The 23896-nt window shown below is 42.0% G+C and overlaps 1 protein-coding gene across 1 annotated transcript in view; it reads left to right on the forward strand.

Moving 5' to 3' along the window:
- The window catches only part of LOC121283992 (protocadherin Fat 3-like), a 619931-nt gene that overhangs the window by 401590 nt on the left and 194445 nt on the right, over window positions 1-23896 (forward strand). The window contains exons 5-7 of the mRNA XM_041198874.1: window positions 1037-1351; window positions 7044-7254; window positions 11379-11447. Coding sequence (XP_041054808.1) covers window positions 1037-1351; window positions 7044-7254; window positions 11379-11447 — 595 coding nt within the window. The remainder of the gene's footprint in view (window positions 1-1036; window positions 1352-7043; window positions 7255-11378; window positions 11448-23896) is intronic.

Below are 23896 nucleotides of genomic sequence, written 5' to 3' on the forward strand. Positions count from 1 at the left end.
GTTTGGTGTGTGGGGGTGGGCCCTGCATGCCGACGCATAAAATGAAGCGCGGTGACATCAGGTGTGCGTCCCGACTTCACCATGTGTCATTCCGATCTTCAATTCGGCAGGGGCGCACCGGAGTCGGCTGCGTGCCTGCCAAACTGTCAAAGGCCTGTTAAGGTCGTTTATAATCAAATTGAAGTAATTGTCACGGCTGCTCGTCCAACCTTAAAGTTGGCGGCAAGCAAAGAGCCCAGGGGGCTTCACATTTTTCATGGAACCTCATACACAGGCAGGCTGAGGTTTCAGGAAGGGTTTATTAATTCAATTAAATGTTCCAAAAAATTCATGAACATGTTCCAATTCATCTGACAATATCACATGAGGGGACATGCCTGAATAATTTTATTTATTTTTTTCAATTCTCTCAATGTGGTAGTGGGCTCATTAGCTCTGACGTCAGTGCACAAACCTTCTCAAAATAAATATAAATTGCAAAATCGTTGTGATAACATGGCCAAGTTTCCCTTGTGGATTTGGTCAGCCTGGCAAATACCACCTGACGTATCATAACAATGGTTACCCAAAACATTCCACAAATGGGCTTGCTGAAATTCAATGCACATCTTCAATACTTTCAGCCTATGATTTCCTTTAAACTTGTGCATATTCATTTTGTTTTAAAATGCAAGACTTGTCAAAAAGGCTATGTGAAAATAAGTCTAATATCTTGAAGTGTGATGTTCACCTTCCACTTGCTGAAACGCCTGTGTTTAATTAGCTAATTCTACCTTGTACAAAGTTGGAATGTTCCAATGATGGTTTTTGCTTGTTAATTTCCATAGACTATGTAATTTAATTTTTATAATTCAAATGAAGAAAATAATTAGCTGTCAAGGTAAAGAACAAAAGAAAAGGTGAAAGTTGTTTTGAAAAAGATGACATCAAGGTGAAGAGCAGCTTGAAATTCAGTCATGCTGAAATGTATAATCATTGGGGGAAATAGAAAGAGCTGTATCCTGACTGTTAATAATGTTTTATTAATTTCCTACAGGTGATGGTGACAGATGGCAGCTCCTCTCCAAAATACTCCACTGTGTGGGTGGTGGTACATGTGTTGGATGAGAATGATAATAAGCCCCAGTTTCCTCAGAAGGTATATCAAATTAAACTTCCAGAGCGGGACCGCAAGAAACGGAGTGAGCCCATTTATAGAACATTTGCATTTGACAAGGACAAAGGGCCCAATGCAGAAATTTCCTACAGCATCGTGGATGGAAATGATGATGGGAAGTTTTTCATTGACCCCAAAACTGGAATGGTGTCCTCCAGGAAACAGTTTACAGCTGGAAATTATGACATCTTGACCGTAAGTAAATGCCAATATTTCTTAAAGACTTTAACCTCTTTGTTTTAGGTTTTAAGCTGAACTTAGATATTCTCTCAGGTAAAACAATGAGTTATGGCCATGAACCCAATATCTAATTATGCTATAACCTAATCTAAACGTATAGCTAAGGAAACTACCTTGTGATCGGGTGAAAATAACATCTTTTGGACACTTTGAAGTGCTACTGTCTGAATCTTTGCTGTGAGCATCTGCGATGAGCTAGCAATTACCTTGTTCAAATAGTCATTTGGTGGTACAGAACTTGAATATTGCTGAAAAAAGAGACATGCCTAAGCTTTTTGTCTTGCACTCATTTGGACACCTCACAAGAATACCAATATAAGGGGAAAGCAACAATTTATACTGTACATGAAGAGAGTACTGATTGGTAGGCAAGTGTTGTTGCCATGGAGAGTACACCATTGATGGTGACTGATAGTTAACTGTCAAGCATTGTTTGAAATTTAAACCAAGCATCTTGACCCTGATTGGTCAAGGCATTGCCCTGAAGAATGAGTCAGCGAATTGCTGTGACTTGTTTTGTTTAGCTGAAACAGGCACAATGTGTGTACATGTTCTTTCTGTCTGCAAGGAACAGGGCACTGTGTATTAATATATGTAGCTTCCAGTACGTGTAAATGTGTCACATTGCGAGCCCAAATAACAATCTTAAATTGTTTGTCAGCGTAATTCTTATCACACTGAGGATTATTTAGCAAATGTCCGATTGTGGAATCACATCTAATGTTGGACACTGTGTTTTGAGTTTTGCAAGCACAGGCTGGTTGGGTATGGTCTGTATCTTGCAAGTGTGAACAGTGGCTGGGACATGCTGTTTGATATGATCCTGCAGTCTTTGGGAATATGGCCTACATACCTAGCATCACATTGTCACTGAAGTTCATATACCACATTACTCATTTGTGTGATAGGCAGAACAGCTTTTTGGCTTGATGGCAGCATCCTGTTAGTGGCGACTACCACTCGAGTTGCTACTGCATAGTAGCAGCATGAAACAGGTAGCTTCACCTGTTGCTCAAATTTTTGACATACCTTGCTCTTCAAAGTCATTCTGAGGTAGACTGGGGACTTTTTAGGGCCAAAAGTGATGGCCCTAGGCCTATTCATGTGTTTGCATGATACACAGCACCAGATGATGTGATCAGGGTCTCCATGATCCTGCAGGATGCCTTTTATGTGCCCTATTTCAGCATCAAGCTTGCATGGTGAGCTCAGGCCCTATTTACAAGATTGCCAATAAGGCCGAACCCAATGTGTATATTGACCCGTGAAGGTAGGCTTGCTGCAGAGAACCCCCTGGCAGATTTCTCAACTGCTATGTCAAGGAAGGGGAGTTAATTTGACTGCTACATTTCAAAGGTGAATTTGAGCAAGGTGTCCTGATGAGTGCGAGATGAAAATCTTGGGCATGTCTCTTTTTTCAGCAATTTTCCTATTGTCACAAAAGTGCTTTGAATGCTGAGAATCTGAAATATAAACAGAAAATGCTGGAAATGCTCAGCAGCAATGTTCCCTGTAAGCTGTGCATGACCACTTGCCAACCTAGAAGTTACCACGCAGGTCACTAATAAGTTGTGGTAGCCATGCACAAAAATTGAAATGAACAGATGACACATGAAAAAAATAATTAGAATGGACATTGCTTAGCTGGATAGGCAGCATCTGTGGAGAGAGAAACAAAGTTTATGATTCAAATTGATGAACGCTTTTCAGAACTAGAAGGCGGTGGAGATGATGAGTTTTGAAACAACTACAGAGGCATGGCCTGAAATCAGTTGCTAAAGGTAAACAAACACAATCTAGTGAACCACCCAATTTCACAAAAATTAATCATTTAAATGACACTTTGATCCTAATGGCAGTTTGTGATTAATATCTTAACATGGGCCAAGAAAAGAATAACTTAGAGGCCTGTGAGAGAATGGAAAACATGGGTGATTAAATGACAAATGATATGGTGCAAGGCAAAAGGGGTGGATAATGAGACAAGCATAGAAGCAATACATGGATGAGGAGGAGTTGTAAATGGTTGAAGCAAAATAGCAGAGGAGGAGGGAAACACGGAACGGTTGACAAAGAGTAGAAGGTTCCTCTGACCAAAGAATGTGGTAGAAGAAAAGAAGGTTGTTCCCAAGGTGTGGACTATCCTGGCAACAATGTACGACTAGGACACCCCCACCCCAGCAATAGATCACATTTTCTCCACTTACTGTGGCTCTGGTGCAGGACCAATACCTACTGCCCAAAAGAAAATCAGGGAGCTATTTAAAATGTAAAGTTGTCGAACTAAATGTTAAAGCCGCAAGGCTGAAAAATGCCAAGTAAAAGGATGATGTGCTGTTCCTTGAGCTTGCATTGAGCTTCAGTGGAACAGCATAGAAGCTAATGACAGATATTCTCTATTGTTCCTAATCATAACGAATAATAGTATCAAAACTTGGTTATTAATATTCTCCCATTGGCTGCAAGACAGAGGAGGATTTCCAATCTTGGTTGAACTCCTCTTTAATCTAAAATCAATACCTTAACATTAATCATATCTAAATCCTTTTCATGAAAAAAATGACCAAAGGCCCTGTAATACATCACCCCAAAAAGGATTATTTTGTCAATTGTTTTGCTTTGTTTGTTGATAATGGAAAACAGCTAGAACGTGGCTCTGAGATTGGAGTATACCAGTTATTAAGGATTTCTGTGCATATACTTAGGAGTTACTGTTGTAGCAGGAACATATTTCCCAAATATATTTGTATCACTCTGCATTTGTGTGTTAACAAAATAGATCAAGGTATGTTTCACCTGGGCAGTTTTAACTATGTGTAATGCACCCAGGCTGTAAATCAGTGTGGCCTACTATTTCCTAACTGGGAGTCAAAAAATCTGTACTTCACATGAGCTACTAAAAGCATTGGAGAATTATCTCTTTATTTCAAATATATTTCCTGTAAAAATAAAGCAAAAAAGGAACGTTGGTCCTCCATTTGTGGGATCCGCTGCAGCCAAACTCCAGGCATAAAGGTGGAGACAATAGTGATGGTGGAGAGGATAAAAATAGATAGAAGAGTTACTTAAAAGAGCAGCCTTCAAAGTAGGAAAGTCACCCAGTTTGGATGGGATGCACCCTAGGAAGGTGAGAAAGGAGGGGTGGAGACTCTGGCCACAATTTTCCAAACCTACTTAGATAAGGGGTGATGCCACAGAAGACTGAAGGATTGCAAATGTTGCACCCTGGTTTGGCTAAGGGACAGAAAACTGAAAGTAGTGATGAACAGTGTCTTTTCAGACTGGAATGATGTATAGAGTAATGATCCCCAGAGATTGGTATCAGGACCACTGCACTTTTTTATATATATTAATTACCTGGACATGGGTATACTGGCCATAATTTCAAAATTTGCAGATGAAACAGTACTTGAAATTTAGCAAACAATGTGGCAGATAGTAACGGACTTCAGGAGGACAGGGACAGACTGATAAAATTAGCAGACACGTAGATTAAATTTAATGTAGAGAAGTCTAAAGTGATACATTTTGCTGAGAAGACTGAGGAGTGGCAAAATGAACTCAGTTTTAAAGAATGTGCAGAAACATGAGGTGTCATAGAACATGAGAGAGAGATATGGAGGTGTCAAATCTTTGAATGTGGTGGAACAAGTTGAGAAGGCTTTAAAAGTGCATTTTGAGATTCTTGGTTTTATTAATGGAGGAATAGAGTATCAAAGCAAGGAAGTTGCACTCAACCTTATAAAACAGTAGTTAGGCCTCTGCTGGAGTATGTGATCAATTCTGGGCATCAAACCTAAAGACGGATGTCAAGACTTAGAGAGGGTGTAAAAGCGATTTATTAAAATTGTACCGGTGCTAAGGGACTTCAATTACTTGAAGAGACTAGAGAAGCTGGGGTCATCCTCCTTCGAGCAAAGACAGTAAAGAGGAGATTTAATAGAAATGTTCAAATCATGAACAGTTTTGTTAGAATAAATAAGGAGAAACTATTTCAAGTGGCAGAAGGATTGGTAACCAGAGGGCACAGATTTACAGAGATTTAAGGTAATTGGCAAAAGCACCAGAGGTGATATGAGAAAACATTTTTTAATGCGGCGAGTTGCTTTGACTGGGAATGCATTGCCTGAGAGAGTGTGGAAGCATTCAGAAGAGAATTGGATAATTACTTGAAAGGAAAAATACTGCAGTGCTGTGGGAGAACAGAAGAGGAGGGTGAATAATTTGATGTCTCTGCCAAAGAACTGATAAAAGCATGATCAGCCAAATGACCTCCTTCTATACTGTATCATGCTATAATTTTGAGTGCTGGGCATTAATGGGCAGATTTTTTTTCTTTATTCATGGGATGTGGGCATCACTGGCAAAGTCAGCATTTATTGCCTATCTCTAACTGCCCTTGAGGAGGCACTGGTGAGCTACCATCTTGAGACGCTACAGTCTGTGTGGTAAAGGTATTCCCACATTGCTCTTAGAGAAGGAGTTCCAAGATTCATTCTCTATGACAATGAAGGAATGCAATATGTTTCCAAGTGTGACTTGGAGGGGAGCTTCAGGTGTTGATATTCTCATGCATCTGCTGATCTTTTCCTTCCAGGCATTAGAAGTTGTGGGTTATGGAGGTGCTGCTGAAGAAACCTTGGCGAGTTGCTGCAATGCATCTTGTAGATGGTATACATTGCAACCACTCTTATTGAAGATGGCAACACCTTGCATTGTGTTCAGTCTATACTTTATTTAAGATATTGGGGTTGACATGCTAACCATGTTTTCAATAATGCAAGACAGGTGAAAGGCCAATAACATTTAGAGTGGCATAAAAGTTGAAGATTTAGAGTGTCTTGCATTTACCTGGAAACTTATGTGGCTCAAATGTTACCTGCTATTTATCAGTCTATGCCTGAATGTTGTCCAGATCTTCCTGAATATAGACAGGGGCTGTTTCATTATTTGAGGAGTTACAAGTGGAACTGACCACTGCAAATATCAGCAAACATCCTACTTGGTGGAGGGGAGGTCATTGATGAAGCAGCTGAAGATGTTTGGGCCATGGAATTGCCATGGAATTCCTGTAGTGAAGTCCTAGGGGCTGAGATGATTGGCTTCCAACAACCATTACCGTCTTCCTTTGTGCTAGGTATGACTGCATCTGGTGGAGAGTTTCCCCCAGGAATTCCCATTGACTTCAGTGGATCAATGGTGCAGTGGACGAAATATAACAAAATATGATAAACATGTGATAAATCTTCAACTTTTATGTCACTGTTAAACTGACTGGCCTTTCATTTATATTGCATTATCTCTAACATGCTTAGCACGTCACTCCCAATATTGTAAATATTATGAATTATAGACTGAATACAATGGACAATCAAATGCAAGATATTGAGTCTAATATTCTTAATTCTTGTGTAATTTTATAAACTTCTGCTTTGCTGTTATGGGTTGTGATGTCTTCTAAAATTCATTTTTGGCTTTAAAATTAAGTTGAATAAGTTTTAACCTTATTATCTGAAGTCTTAATTATCTAGTACATTCATTTTAGGTAGATTTGGTGTTGTCTTTTTAAGACAATGGAATTAATTTACTTGTATGACATTTACTTTTGTTTGTATTCTATTTTTGTTGTTTTCATCATTAATATCAGATTAAGGCAGTGGACAATGGAAGACCACAGAAGTCTTCCACTGCACGTTTGCACATTGAGTGGATTAAGAAACCGGAACCATCTTCCATTCCCCTCAGTTTTGACGAACTGTTTTACAACTTCACAGTGATGGAGAATGACAGAGTGAATGAAATTGTGGGTGTGGTCACAGTTCAGCCAAGTAACATTCCTCTTTGGTTTGATATTGTGGGTAAGTTATCTTGACAGTGTATTGGAAATTCCCATTTATCGCATTGAGATCCATTTACAACCATAGCTTTTATATCTACTTTAATCTTTGAGTACTAAATTTTCCTGAATTATTTTGAATTTTTGAAATATGAAATTTATGGATTGATAAAATTATAGTGGTGATATGAAAGAAAATGAAAATAAAGACCACAGGGTATTCCTTTCTTTGCAAGGTGGAATTTGAACTTGAAATCCAAGGCTGGATCTTTGCTACTGAGGTGGATAACTGGAGTCAGAGAATTTCCCAAATCATTAGGCTTGCCTTGGTTTAAAGAGACAGGAATTGCACAATTTTCACTCTGGGGAGGGGGCTAGGGAATGGAGTCAGGCCCACCAACCCCTGAAGCAGTTCCAAGGTGGCTACTAGCATGGGCAAGTGCTGAGGTGGGCTAGTTAGAAGGCCCACCTCGGTTCTCTGTGACTTCATCCCAGTTGTAATAAAAGCATTTAGGTTCTCTAACCCTCATTGCTCACATTCCCTCAACCTCACCAACTACCGATGGTCCCTCATACCCTCCATACAAACGCAATGTCAATTCATGCCCCCCCAGTCACTCCCCAAGGCTTCTCATATTCTCCATGCCAACTCATGCCCATTCCTTGTTATTCAACCAGCATGTACTATGTACATAACCAATCAAGCGTATAACAACCTTGGCATGTGTGGAACTAGAGAGAAAAAAAAACACCCATTCAAAAATGTTTTTCAGAGAAAAAAATGAATTTCCACCTGTCCTCATTATGCATGCTTGACTGAGAGCCCAGACTACTAAAAGTATGAGTTCAGCAGGAATTCTGTTTTGACAAGTGAAGTGAATTATTGACTTTGCTCAATTGACATCTTTAAGTGATTATAATAAGTTGTTCCTATTGTGATCTGTTTTGTCAATGCCTCAATTTGGACAAAATTAAGAGATGCAAAGTGTTTGAAGCCTCTGTTTTTGATACTTTAATGGTCTGCCTGATTGACACTTTTATAGAGTTGTAAGAACAACACTTTTTTTCAATGTACATTTTTGAACAGGCTTTTTTGATTTTCTCAGCAGTTCTACACTTGCCAATGTTTTTATATGGCTCATTGGGCATGGAAGGGAAATTAGTTGGCATTGAGAGTATGAGGGTACATGAGGGATGAATGGGGGCCATGATCTGGCATTGAGTTGGGATGAAGAGGATGAGGGACAATGGAAAGTATGGTTAAGACCTTCCAAACAGACCTTTCAAAAGGTTTCTGAGCCCAGACTATGGTTTATGACTCTTCTGAGGGGTCATGAACCATGAGTTGTGGAGAACCTGCTCTGACTCCGCAAAAATCGCAGGGGGCTAGGAGATGCCTACCCCCACAATGGAGCCAGCCAGGTCAGGAGTGCATTGTTCTGGCTTTCTACCCGCACCCTTGTCCTATGCCAGCGAAAATTGCCAGTGCTGGGAATGAGCGTTGGAATCCTGGAATTGGGTCCAAACTATCATTTTAAAACGACTCTGGAGTCATCTGATTCCACAAAAATCCGGCCCTAAGTCTTTAAGGTCTCTGTCATTGAAATTTGAGTTTTCAAAACTTGCCGATAAGAGATATCGTTACTTTCATAGAACCAACCATATTTGATAGATTAATATTATCTTTCATGTCTTTTCTTGGTGGCTGTTGAAGTTCTGTAATTGTTAATAACCCTGTTCCATGCTGTAGCTTACCCATAAAGATTTGGATCATCAAAAATTGTGTTATTCATTGGTTTAAGAGGTTAGCTGCATCATGTAATGATCTGAGAAATAAAAGCAGAAATATGTGTGATTAAGTACACGCTGGACTGTATATCAAGTCTATTAAATCTGGTGTACAATAAACAACAACCTAGTCACTTACAGGACATTATGTTAGTTTATCTATGACCTGTGGAATTTGTATTCCGAGTCTAGTAACTGTGTGTGACACTCATATCATTGCAGGTGAGTAGCCTGGGATATATAGCATTTATGTTTGGCATGGAAACAGTTTAAATCTTTATATTTTTCTCCCTTTAAGTACACTATGGTTTGTTCTTTTCTGTGAATATTTCTAGAATGGCCAACTATCTCCATGCACTGTTATGCGATTTGCTTTTTTATTTCTTTGGAATCCAGGCTCCATATGTGACTTCACATCCCTTTGTGTTTTCGTTCCAAAGACTCAACTGAAAATCTTATATTTATTGTTTGATGTGAGGGAAGTGTTTAATGAGCTACCTAATGATGTCCATTTGGTTTTTCAAAAAATTCTTTCCCCAAATGAAGTGTATTCCTTTGCATTATGTCACAATGTTAGTAGAACTAATATTATGCATTTGTTCCATGAATATCACACACACACTAAAAATCATCAAAGCACATGGTTTGTTACCATTTGAACAGACAACATTTCAGGCTTTCATCCATAACTTAGTCAGTCCACCATGTCAGTTAGTTTTTGGGAAGATTCTTGTCACTGTAATGAGCAAGATCACATTCAAGATATTCTGTGACCCAGATGGAATTTGCATATTGATTTGACTTGCTCAGTTTATTCCTGCATTAAGCAATATCTTTCTTTAATTAAGAACACCACAAGATGTATCTTTGAGAGCTTGATTATTTACTGAGTTGTATTTTTGTTTCTTAAAGTCCTTTTAAAAATAGAATAACACCATTGTACAGTATCACATTTAAAACTGACAGAACTTGTCACCTGCAGATTCTGTTCTTCATTGATCGATGCTTCAGCTTGTGTGCATGTGGTACAAGTAAGCTTTCAGTTACGTGTTGGTCATTAACTGCCCTAGTTTCAAAAACGGAAGGCAGGAAAACATGCCCTTTAAAGATCAGGTGTGATTATTTTTATATTTTATGTGTGCATTTAAGTAATAGTAAATTGTATCTTAATCCCTAAAAAGCATATTTCTCTTAAAATTATTCCTGTTAGAGTTAGATCAGCGTACCTGTATCCCAGGTGACTCTTTATCCCTCCACATCAGCTGAATCGTCAGGCATGTTTGTGAACCAAAATAAACTTGTGACTCTCCCATAGCAATCTGTAGTCAGGCTGTAGTCAGATTGAAATGTCTTTGATCTGTTTTGCTCATCTATTTTAGAATGCAATGTGTTTTAATTTATGCCTCAAATAGGGTGGACAGGTTTCTGCAGTTGAATTGCAACTTCAATAGCTCTACCGTTAATAATACTTATTAGTGGAATTGTATTGCTCTTAAGCATTGAGCATTATCTGTTTGCCAATTCATATGCTGGATTAGCGGAGTGCTTACACTGGATTTTTCAAGGATGGAACTGAATTGTGTAAGATGAGAACAGTGAAAAATACTTCATAAATTTAAAACATTATGACCTTCCCTGATGGTCTAAAGAGAAGGTCTGGTGCAGCACTAAGCCAAATAGGCCAGAATATGCCAGACTTGATCTTTGCTTGGTACTGAGTTAGTTAAGCTCAGCTGAGGCAGCAGTTGGACTCTGTGCCTCTGAAATGGAGAGGTGGAGTGCATATTAGCCAGTGTTCCCAACGTTGGTAGCTATCCAGTGATTTCTTCTGGAAAATAAATTGAATAGCCTGATGACACTCATTATCTAATTTAGACGTGATGAATGGACATTTTAGAGAGCTGTCAGTGGCCATAGACCCATATTCTGCCAACGTTCAGCACCTTCGGGTGAGAGGAGACAATTGTGAAAAAACACATTGTGAAGCATCAAAATTATAATTTTTTGAAAAAAGTTCCAGTAACATGTTTGCTCATTGTTGGTACTGACTGAATTCATTCATATTTAAAATTCTGAGTGTAGTTTACATCTTGTACAGCATAAATACAAGTAGAAGCGACTTTTGAGAAAGATGAAGCACACTCATAAGGTCTTACATGTTATGGTATGCTTGGATGAATGTTCAGTTTATGGTATATGTCAAGTTAAAATGCTATAATTGCATCCTAAACTTTCTTGAACTCTTTTTCTAACTAATGTTTCCCATCATTGTCCTTTTTGTTTCTTCAATCCTTTCTTTCCTGTCTTTTTTTTTCTCCTTTCCTTCCTCTTTATGCCCCTGTCTGTCCCCCCTTCAAGGTGGGAAGCAAGCTCGAGAGATGTTCTATGTTTATCAGACAGCTTGTGGCCAGAACTGTTCCAGAGAAGGTATCGCTACTCCCATAAAATCTCTGAAATCACAAGTATATTGTCTATTTCAAGAATTTTCTGATGCTTTCATTGTTCTAGTTGTTTATATCACGTTGATATAAATTTTGATTTTTATTAGGGGTTTTTCATACTTGTAAATGTTTTCATCGTGAGGTCAGGGATTGCATGCAAGGGAAGGAATAATTTTCCAGTTTGAATATGTGATGCTTTAGAATTCTTCAGATTTTACCTCTTCCATGCATGTGTTGAATTATAAAATAAGGAGGTTCATTTTAGTGATGAAATATCTATGTTAACTTTAAAAAAAATTGTCATAGTATTGCCAAAGTCTGTTGCAGAACATTGTTTGAATTCTCTATGGCTACTGAAAAACTGGTTCCTCCCTTTGGGTATATCCAACCACCATTTTCTTCTTGCTGAGTAACATATTTAAGTATTAGTGGATTAGGTTGGTGTATTAGCCAACTAGTCATTAAATTATTCAACTAAATGTTTGCATATCCACATGTGTTCAGCATACAGGACTCATTGTAAGACATATTTTACCAACACCAGTGTATTTCAGTTTGCTATAAATAACCTGAATGAGAATAGGGACACCTAACAGGTAACATCTGATGGACCTTCATATCCAAAATGCAGGTATGTTGTTAGGCAGAGCAATTGCTAAGAGAATATTGGAATTCTAACTAGCATATCTTAGTGAGAACATGATCCATTTTAGGAACATAAAGTGCATTAGATGAAACAAATTTGTCCTTTTTCTAGAGATGGGTGCCAGCCATGTGCCTTCTCCCTATATCAATTATTTTATTTATTGCTGCAATTGAGAATTGCCCTTTTATAAAATCTGAGATGACAAAGAACTTTTAACGATACAAGTTCCAAAAAAAAGTTTTCTGCTGCAATGTCATGATCATTTCATTCACGTGATCAACTTAAATTTTATCTATATCTGCTTTGCAACCAAAATTGAGTAATTACATTATCTTTGAAGATGATACAAGCCCTATACATGACATTTTGCTTATTTGAAATTTGGACCTTCTTTCTGATAAGCCTTAATCTTTTTCTTTTTCGTTATCACTGTAATTTAAAAACGTGCATATATGATGTATTTTATGGCTCTCTTCCTAAATTTTCCAAGTCCAGTATTTTGAAATATATTTCCAGTTTGGTTCATGTGCAGCTGATTGAAACATTTGCCTATCAAATGTGGATTTCTACTGGAAATTCAAATAGATTTTTAACAAGCTCATGTTTAATTTAGCCCAATGGTGACTTCTCAATTTTATTGAAAAAATTATTGGAAAAGAGTAACAAAGCATTTCAGTTATACTTGAAGTTTAAAAAGCCATAAATCAGTATCGAACCGCAAAGATTTCTTAAAATTATTACATGCTATAGTTGCCCTCTTGGCGTATCTTTTGAGGATAATGTTCAGGAGAGAATATATGCTGTGTATAAACAATAGATAAGTGTCAATTCCTTTGTTATATTAAAAATACAACCTATATGCAATATATTTGCTAGTCATATGGATTCCATTTCTGTTGAGTACTGGAGTCTGATATATAACCTTTTCAGTGAAAAAAAATTGACAAAATGATCCTGCACTGTAATGTAACAGTTCCAAGGCTGCCTCATCTCTGTAGAAATGTACTTATTTTTAGTACATTGTTTGGGGACAGAAAATCACACCTTTGAATGTTAACAAGGCTTCTTACTGATCCAGCTTTATGGTTTTGCATTTGCAGACCAGGATATAAAAAATCCACAGATACTTTTATGGTAGAGGCCTTGCATTACCAGCATATGTGTGTGTGTCTGTGTGTGTGTGAGTAACACTCCCCAGCAGTAAATAGCAATTATGAAGATACAGTGTTGAATCATCCTTGGGGAAAAATGATTTGGCTAGGCCCTTCACCCAGTTTTTAGCATAAGGGTAAGGGAAAATATCCATCCAAATTAACAAGCCAGAATCAGAGGATAGGTAAAGCGGGTGGCCTGTAGCACCCAGAATGTTACCTAGCTTTGAGAGGACGGAAAGGTAAGTGTAATGAATAGTAAGTATAGGTACTTTATGATTTAAAACTAACAGGTAACAATTATAAGACTGGTATGGCAAACAAACATGATATAGGAATTATGCATAGTTAGCAGTGTCTTAAACGTTTTAAGATATAACCAGTTGATCTCCTATGACAAAAGCAAAATACTGAGGATGCTGGAAATCTAGAACAAAGACAAAAATACCTGGAAAAACTCAGCAGGTCCTACAGCATCTGCGGAGAGTGATACAGTTGACGTTTCGAGTCCGTATGACACTTCATCAGAACTAAGACATATAGAAATGAGATTAAATATAAGCTGGTTGAGGGGGGTGGGACAGGTAGAGCTCGATAGGGGGCCAATGATAGGTGGAGGCCAAGAAGAGACCACCAAAGATGTCATAGACAAAAGGACAAAGGGGTGTGGACGGTGGTGATATTATCTAAAGGACGTGCTAATGGGAACATTAAGAGTAACAAGCAGGACAAGCTAGTGGCAGATGGCCCTAGTGGGGGTGGGTGGGAGGAAGGGATCGAAATGGGCTAAAAGGTGGAGATGAAACAGTAGATCGAAATAAATTTTAAAATAGGTGGGAAAAGAAAAATATATTTGTTAAAAATGATAAATTATTGGAAAAAGGGGGATCGGAAAGGGGGTGGGGATGGAGGAGAAAGTTCATGATCTGAAATTGTTGAACTCAATATTAAGTCCGGAAGACTGTAAAGTGCCTAGTCAGAAGATGAGGTGCTCTTCCTCCAGTTTGCATTGAGCTTCACTGGAACATTGCAACAGGCCAGGGACAGACATGTAGGCATGAGAGGAGGGTGGTGTGGTGAAATGGCAAGCGACAGGGAGGTCTGAGTCATGCTTACAGACAGATCGAAGGTGTTCCACAAAGCGGTCACCCAGTCTGCGTTTGGTCTCTCCAGTGTAAAGGAGACCGCATTGGGAGCAGCGAATGCATAGACTAAATTGAGGGAAGTGCAAGTGAAGTGCTGCTATGACATTGCACTTGGAGAAGACAGACAAACAGACTTGCATCTATTATAATGTCTTTCATGACCTCGAGATGTCCTAAAGTGCTTTACAGCTAATGAAGTACTTTTGAAGATGTAATCGAGGAAATGAAGCAGCCAATTTGTAGACAGGAATCCCCTGCACACATTAATATAATAACGGTCAGAGAATCTATTTTTGTGATGTTAACCGAGAGATGAGTATTGCCCAGAACAGTGGGGATAACTTCCCTTCTCTTCTTTGGAATAGTGCCAAGGCATCCTCTTTATGTCCAACGGAGAGAAGAGAAAAGGTCATGGTTTAACATTTCATTCAAAAGACAGCACCTCTGACAGTGAATCACTCCCCCAGTACTGCACTGGAGTGCCAGGCTTGATGTTTGTGTTCAAGACTCTGAAGTGGGGCTTGGATTCACAACCTAACTAAGAAGAAGAATTATTTCCAACTGAACCATGGCTGACATCAAGATGAGGGACAGGATTTTCCTGTGGGCTTCAGGACTCCGGTGACAGGCTCAAATGGGGTCATAACCTCGAAATGGGTTGGAAACAGGCACTTGGCTGTGAATTTTGCCAATTAATAGCCATAGGGCAGGCTTGCCATCCAAATAAGGATGATAGGTGCACTATCAAAGCAGAAGGACCAATAGCAGACACTCCAGCTTGAAAAAAGCAGCAGACTGCTCTTGCAGGTAAGCGAGGGAGAGAGTGCCCCAAACTGGAGGCACCTTCTCATCAACTTTTTCAAAGTTAAAATAAAAAAGTGCTTTCCAGTCAGGTCACTGCTGTAGAGCTGCAAGGTTTGGGGAGAATTCCTCCACCATCTCCTGCTGCTGAATCCAGTAGTGCAGGAGCTGCCTCTAAGCCTGCCTGGAGTGCCCCTGTTCTACCACCAGGAGTCCGCCTCGAGGCAGCTGCAAAGTGCCTCATCACCTGTGGCAGCTGGAAAATCCCACTCAACCTCCAACTATTGGCCTCAAGTGTCCACTAGCAGGCTCAATTGGCTACCTGCCACTTGCAGGCAAGTAGACTTGTCTAAACCCCTCCTCCCCCATCCCACCTCTGTAAAAATGGCATGAGGATAGGACGGAGCCAGGGAACTGGGGGCCCGCACTCCCAAATCCATGCTTCCTGTCCCTGGTGGGGCTTAAAAATCCAGACTTAGATGCACTATTTTGGTGGTTAATCGGACCAGGTGTACATGTGTAATTTAGCTGTCGTTTTAGGGTCGTACTTTGTCATAATGGCTATAATACTTTGATTTTATATTTTTCTAGCTAAATAGCAAGGCAGTTTGGGAAATCAAGTTGATTGGAGCATAAGATTCCTTTTGCAGTTCAAGTTGAGGAGTTGTGAGATACAAAACGGAGGCAATACAGAGACCAAACAATTCAAATGCATTAGGTGTGCACTGTTCAGAATTTTCTAACTAGGCAATGTCGGAGGACTCAGGAGCCTTGTGTGCCTCAAAACAGCTTGAAAAAATTGCCTTTGTGGCATTAAATATTAAGTCCTCTACAAGGTAAATGATATTGCTAGGTAGTTGTTGCTTTGCAGATTTGCTAAGTATGCTGTCTTCTTTTGCTGAGTCCAGGAGGTACACCACACAACAATGAACTTGATTACCGCTTGTGAGAATAATGTACTGCTGTCCTCTGGGGAGGATACCCTCAAATGTCAAGTAGGGTTACCTTTGTCATGGAGCTGCATACACATTATGGCCATTCATCAAACAAGGCATTGAGTACTATACCAACACTTTATTTGCTCACAAAACCTGTTTTGTGCCTCCACATTGATTTTCTTTCATTTGATTTATGCCTGGCGTTTTCCTCCCATATCTAGCCTTTGCTATTTGACCTTTAAGTGATCGTATCGTTCTCATTTGGACCTGATAGTATGATTTTCCATTTCATGTTATAACTGACTAGGTTTGCCTTAGTGCTCCTGAAATAGAAAGTATTCTCTTCCCCAAATTTAACCGCCCCTCCCCCCGCTTTGAATGAACCAAAAATTTTACAAAGAAGATTAAAAATACCTGAAAATTTGGCTAATACCCATTGAATTCTTTTTCATATGTTTTAAGGTTGTGAGTAATGCTGGAACATCCCCATACAAGGGGGTGCAGGAACAGTGAGACCTGGGGGTCTTAGGAGGTGGCATGAGAAGTTGTAAAAGGCATATGGGATCCTTGGCTTTATAAATAGAGGCATAGGACTGGATTTTCCTGCCCCAACACAGGACCGAACCACATAGTGTGGGTGATAAAAGAGTGCATGTGGAATTCCCAGTCCAATTTCCTGTGCCAGCCACCATTTTTACTGTCGCTGGAAATGGGGAGGGTCGTGACTTAACACACACGGTGAGGGACGTCATTGTGAAGACTGCTGAAGCAGCTATTTTGCTACTTTGATGGAGTCATGTGAGGTTTGGAAACCTGTACGAACCACACCAGCTCAGTGTAATCAGGAACACAGCGGGAGGCCCCTCAGAAGTGCAAGAAAGCTTTGAAGGCTTCGCAAGTAACAATACTTTTGCATCGCCTCAACTAGAAATCTCTTAGTGAAGGTCCTGAATCTGTACCAGGGAGAGTGGAGGAGGCAAAATGTGGTCCTTGAATGCACATTGCCACCAACTAGGCATCAACCGTTCAGCCAAGCTTTGAGTAATTTATTCTCCAAGAAAGGAACCCTGTCACTGCACATAGGTGCAGACCCCTCACACCTGCAGGCAGAGCAGCTGCAGCAGCAGCCTTGAATGCCACTAGGAAAGATCCAAGGCAGCAAGAGGCACAACATTAGCAGCCAGTACTGAGGATGGTAAGGAGCAGAGAACACCCTGAGCAACGTCTGTACCATAGCAAGCTCACCTAACAGGAGATGTCTGAAAGCCAATGCAGGAGGAGACTTTGCATGTGCAGGGAGATAATGACTGACCCTTGTACCGTCTTGAATGAAGATTTGGCTCCTAGAACCACCCATCGCCAGGCCCTGCTGGTAGCACTATAGGTCAATGTGGCTCTCTGCTGCTGACCTCTATGGGATATCTCAGTTGGCTGTTCACTGATGTACAGATGCCTTCACAGATGCCATTTTCACAAGGGTGGCTGAATTCATCAACTTCTCAATGGATGCAGCATCATAAATGCAGTGGGCTACTGGCTTCACATCTATAGCTAGATTCCCCCAGGTCCAGGATGCCATGGACTGCACCTGTATGGCCATCAAGGCACCAATGGAGAGAGCAGATCACTTTATTAACAGGAAGGGTTACAGTTCCATAAATGTTCAGCTAGCGTGCGTTCATAGGAAGAACTTCCTACATGTTTGTGCTTGGTTTCTAGGGAGCTGCCATGACACATTTATACTACGTGAGGCTGCCTCCGCTCTTCCACCCCACCCCCCCAGGTGCATGGATGGATTCTGGGTGACAAGGGCTACCCTCTGATGTGGTGGCTTCTAACTGAGGGATCCTCAGACAGAGCCCCAGTGCAGAGAGAACACAAGCCACGCCTACACCAGGATGCTTATTTGGCCTGCTAAAAATGAGATTTTTCTGCCTTGATCCCTCTGGTGAAGTACCCAGAACTGACCTGCCATAGTCTGCCAGATGGTCGTCATTTGCTGCATGCTGTACAACATTGCACAGCAAAGAGGGTCAGTGTTTTGAGGAGGCAGAGGGCAAGGAATAACCCATATACTTGAAGGAGGAGGGTGGAGAAGTGTCAGGGGATTGTGAGGCAGAAGAGGCTGAGCTGCTGGAGAAGGATGGAGACATGGCGCAAGAAGGGCAAGGAGACATGGTGTGGAGTCCATGTAAGACACTATTGTTCAGCAGTGATTCAGCTGAGAGCACCCTAAGTAGATGGTGATGTATTACATGTCTGGCACTGGACAAAGCCTGAGCCTCCACAAGGATGGGAACCAAGCCAACATCCTTCCCAATACTGTCGGCTCAGATGGAAGCTCAACTGACGGCAGTGTCTATGGGCCTCAATAAGAATCATAGAATAGAATCATAGAAAGTTTATGGCACCAAAGGAGGCCAACTGGCCAATTGTGCTGTGCCATCTAAAGAATGAGCCACTTAGCCTAATCCCAGTTTCCAGCATTTGGTCTGTAGCCCTGCAGTTTAGGGCACTTGAGGTGCATATCCAGACACCTTTTAAATGACTTGAGGGTTTCTGTCTCTACTATCCTTTCAGGCAGTGAGTTCCAGACCCCTACAACCATCTGGGTAAAAAAGTATTTCCTCATCTCCCCTCAAATCTTTCTACCAATCACTTTAAATCTATGCCCCCTAGCCGCTGATCTCTTTGCTGAGGTAAATAGCCCCTTCCCATCCAGTCTATCGAGGTCCCTCACAATTTTGTATATCTCAATCAAATCCCCCCTCAACCTCCTCTGTTCCAAGGAGAACACCTCCAGCCTATCCAATCTTTCCTATAGCTGCACTTTTCCAGTCCTGGCAACATCCTCGTAAGTCTCCTTTGTCCTCTCTAATGCAGTTACATCCTTTTTGTAATGAGGTGACCAAAACTGCACACAATACTCAAGTTGTGGCCGAATTAATGATTTATATAGTTCTGGCATGACCTCCCTGCTCTTACATTCTATACCTCAACTAATGAAGGAAAGGATTCCATATGCCTTCTGAACCATTTTATCAACTTGTTCTGCCACCTTCAGGGATTGTGGACATTCACTCCAAGGTTCCTTACTTCCTCTACACCTCTCAATGTTCCCCCCTAAATTGTGTATTCCTTTGCCTTGTTGACCTCTATATATGGTAAATAATCATTAAAGTAAATAGCATATAAACCATTGCATTGGAGTTTTCTTATTTATATCTATATCATGTACTACACACTACAATGATCGACTGTGTTCTCCGAACACGCACACTCCTACGCAGTTCTCCTCATGTTGCTTCAGAAGAGGTGGAGGCAACCTGCTCACATGTTTGGCTAGGTAGCTGTGAGGACCGTGGCAGTTGGCCACATTGTGCAGGCATTTATGGGAGCCCGTCCTGTGACTACACTGCCTGCATCTCAAGCAGGGTCAGTCGTAGACAGTTGGTCCTGGCTCTGACAGGGGATGAGGATGATGAGATTCCCTCCATTATAATGGAACCTTCTTCCTCCTCTGGGTCATGCTTTGTTTGCTCTCACACTAGCTTGAAGGGGTCTACTGCTGGACTGCAGCTGACACCCTCTCCAGCCACCATTGGGGCATTGCGAGTGCCCTGTTCAGGGCCTACAGCTCTTTGCGTACTCCACAGGTATCAGCTCCCAGAATCTGAACTGACTGACCCAAGCTACGGAGAAAGCCATGCACCCTGCATAGTACATGACACTGCACCTGCACTCCTGCTACTTTGTGGGTGCCCATGACCTCATTCTCTCAAAGCCACAAGACATGGATGCACTGTTCTGCACCATAGACCCCTCCATTTGCAGCTCGTAATACGTCAGGGAACTCTGACAGATGCACATCATCTGCTTGTTTCATATACATTGATGGGATCTGGGCCAGCATTTGTTGCCAACCCTAATTGCCCTTAAGAAGCTGCTGGTGAGCTGCTATCTTGAACTGCTGCAGTCCAGGTGGTGTAGGTATACCCCCAGTGCTGTTTGGGAAGGAGATGCAGGATTTTGACCCAACAACATTGAAGGAACAGTGATATATTTCCAAGTCTGGATGGTCAGTGGCTTGGAAGGGAACTTCCAGGTGGTGGTGTTCCATCTATCTGCTCCCCTTGACCTTCTAGATGGTTGCAGCTGAGGGTTTGGAAGGTGCTGTCTAAGGAGCCTTGGTGAGTTCCTGAAGTGCATCTTTTAGATGGTGCGTCAGTGGTGGAGGGAGTGAATGTTTCAACAGCCTTCAACTGTTCCTTGATATCAGTTGAATTGGCTGAAGACGGGCATCCGTGATGCTGGAGACCTCCGAAGGAGGCCGAGATGGATCATCCACTCGGCATTTCTGGCTGAAGATGGTTGCAAATGCCTCAGTCTTATCTTTTGCACTGATGTGCTGGGCTCCTCCGTCATTGAGGATGTGGATATTTGTGCAGCCTCCTCCTCTGGCGAGTTGTTTAATTGTCCACCACATTCACGACCAGATATGGCAGGACTGCAAAGCTTAAATCTGTTCCATTGGCTGTGGAATGGCTTTATTCTGTCTATCGCTTGCTGCTTATGCTGTTTGGCATACATGTAGTTCTGTGTTGTAGTTTCACTGGGTTAACGCCTCATTTTTAGGTATCCCTGGTGCTGCTCCTGGCATGTCCTCCTGCACTTTTCATTGAACCAGAGTTTATTCCCTGGCTAGTAATTGTAAAGTGGGGGGTATGCCAGACCATGAGGTTACAGATTGTGTTCAAGTACAATTCTGCTGCTGCTGATGGCCTACAACGCCTCATTTTTGCCCAGTCAAGATCTAACCCCATTTAGCACGGTGATACACAACACACTGGAGGGTATCCTGAATGTGAAGATGGGACTTCGTCTCTTCAAGAACTGTGCCTCAGTCTTCCCCTACTCATACTGCCATGTGCAGATACATCTGCAGCAAGCAGGTTGGTGAGGATGAGGTCAAGTATGTTTTTCCGTCTTGTTGGTTCCCTCACCACCTGCCACAGACCCAGACCAGCAGCTATTTAGGACTCGGCCAGTTGGGTCTGTAGGGTGCTACTGAGCCACTTGTGGTGATGGGCATTGAACTTCCCCATCCAGAGTACATTCTACACCCTGCCACCCTCAGTGGTTCCTCCAAGTGGTGTTCAACGTGGAGGAATACTGGTTCACCAGGCAGTGGTGGGAAGGGAGGGGGGGAGAGGGGTGTGGTGCATGGTACATTACCTCCTACTTCAGGAGGAGGTTTCCTTGCCCATGTTTGACCTGATGAAGTCTCATGGGGCAGGGAGTCGATGTTGAGGTCTCCCAGGCAACGCCCTCCTGACTGTATAACATTGTGCCACCATGACTTCTGGGTCAGTCCTGTCGGTAGTGATGGTGATGATTGTGTCTGGGACATTATCTGTAAGGTATGACTCCGTGAGTATGACTATGTTGGGCTGTTGCTTGAGTCTATGAGACAGCTCTCCCAATTTTGGCACAACCCTCAGATGTTAGTAAGGAGGACTTTGCAGGGTGAACAGGGCTGAGTTTGCTGTTGTCTTTTCTGGTGCCTAGGTTGATGCTGGTTTCATTCCTCTTTAACTTCTTTTTAGTGTTTTGAAAGAACTGAGTGGCTTGCTAAGCCATTTCAGAGGGTAGTTAAGAGTCAACCACAATACTGATGGTCTGGAGTCATGCGTAGGCCAGATCAGGTAAGGACAGCAGATTTCCTTCCGTGAAGGGCATCAGTGAATCAGATAGGTTTTTCGACATTAGACTTTTAATTCCATATTTTTATTGAACTGAAATTCCACTGCCTGCCATGGTGGCATTCAAACCCAGATCCCTGGAGCATTACCCTAGGTCTCTGGATTACTAGTCCAGTGACAATACCATTATGTCACCATCTCCCCTGCAGGTCCAAATGCTGAGCCCAGACTGTGGCTCCTGAGGCACAGTCCACCCTCACTGCCCTGCAGAACATCACTGAAACTGTTGCCCCCACTCTGAGGGGGACTGTCCACAGTTTCCTCTGCATCAGGCACCTACCCCTGTACACTAGTGTTGTGCTGCGCACCCAATCCCACCAACTATAATGCCATGCATAGACCTGCCGAGGTGCAATGCTTCCTGCTCTTAGTGTCCGAGGCACTGTGCAGCCCCTGGGGGTTGGACCGTACTTTTCAGATCTGTGGATGAAACCAAAGTTTATGAGCAGAAGGCATGGAGACCCTCATTACTCTTCATTGACATCACTGCACACTACACCCTTTGTTCAGCATGTTGTCAGACTAGGTTATCGTGGTGGGTTGAGTGTCAACCTTTTGCAGTTGAACCTCGTATCTCTCAGCAAAACCATTCCCCAAACCCACACCATGACAACCACCAAGAATGCCACCTCCATGACACTGTGCACCTGGAATAGGAGATTCACCTTCACCCACATGTTCTCTGGATAAGGCCCTTGTGATCTCCATGGTGTTCTCTGCCACAGCACATATGATCCTCAGCAATGGGGTCCCACCTCCAGTGCTGTCCATCTCATGGGTATTGTGCACTTGTTTCACCTGCATGGATGATCAGGAAAGGGAGATGAGGCAGTTCTGGGCTGCATGGCGAAGGGATTCTCTTCCACCTGGGTTAAAACAGGATCTCCTCTTTGGCAGCCTTAGCCATTAGCGCTGGGTGCTACACCACTGACCTGATCAAATACTACTCCAAGATTAAGGAGCAATTTGTTATATCGTTAATGGGATGTGGGCATTGCTGGCTAAGCCAGTGTTTATTGTCCATCCCTAATTGCCCTTGTTTAGAGGGAATTTAAGAGTCAACCACATTGCTGTGAGTCTGGAGTCAAATGTAGGCCAGACCAGGTAAGGGGGCAGCAGATTTCATTCCCTAATGGGCATTAGTGAACCAGATGGGTTTTTACAACAATCAGCAATGGTTTTGTGATCATCATCAGATTTTTAATTCCAGATGTTTATTGAATTCAAATTTTACCATCTGCCATTATGGGATTTGAACACAGGTTCCCAGTGCTTTACTCTGGATCTCTGGAATACTGGTCCAGTGACAATATCAGTATCACACACTCTCCACGTAACTTATGCATCCTGTGCCCTCAGATGATTTTGCATGCGGCATGCTGCAATTCAAGAGGGCACATTGAGCAGGTGGAAGTTACACTCACTCAGAAAGCATCAGGTCACTGAACCACTTCCAGCACTGAACCCATGTATGCCAGTGCACCCCAGAGGTGCTGTTTACCTGTATAATCTCCACCCATGCCCTCTTGATGATGATGGGGTACAGCCTGCGGCCTAACATAACGATTATGTCCCTCCTGTAGCTGACTGCCTGGACCGAGGTGTAAAAGTCTCAGTCGATGAACTGTGGAGCTGGTGTGTGTCCTGGCTCTCTTGACTGCTTCTACTTTCAGCCATCCTGGCATTGGAGTGGGTGAGGTACACATGTCAGTTTGTGAGTGGTGAGGTACACATGTCAGTTTGTGAGTTGTCCATGTGCTTGGTGCATCATTAGCTTGGCAAGATGATGTGATAGCAAGGGGATAGTGTTTTGTGGTCTGAAATATTAGTGATGGGTTTGCCTTGTACAAGCTTTGTGATCTACCCTTGCTGTGCGATGCCAGGGTGGCATGCTTTGACACTGTGTGCCAACATTGTAAGGGGCCAGAGCTCTTTGAGGGGTACACATCCCTGAGGTAAGGCTGGGCATAGGAAAGGGATTGCTCAGTGATT

Source organism: Carcharodon carcharias, chromosome 11 (assembly GCF_017639515.1).
Source record: "Carcharodon carcharias isolate sCarCar2 chromosome 11, sCarCar2.pri, whole genome shotgun sequence".
Taxonomy (NCBI): Eukaryota; Metazoa; Chordata; class Chondrichthyes; order Lamniformes; family Lamnidae; genus Carcharodon; species Carcharodon carcharias.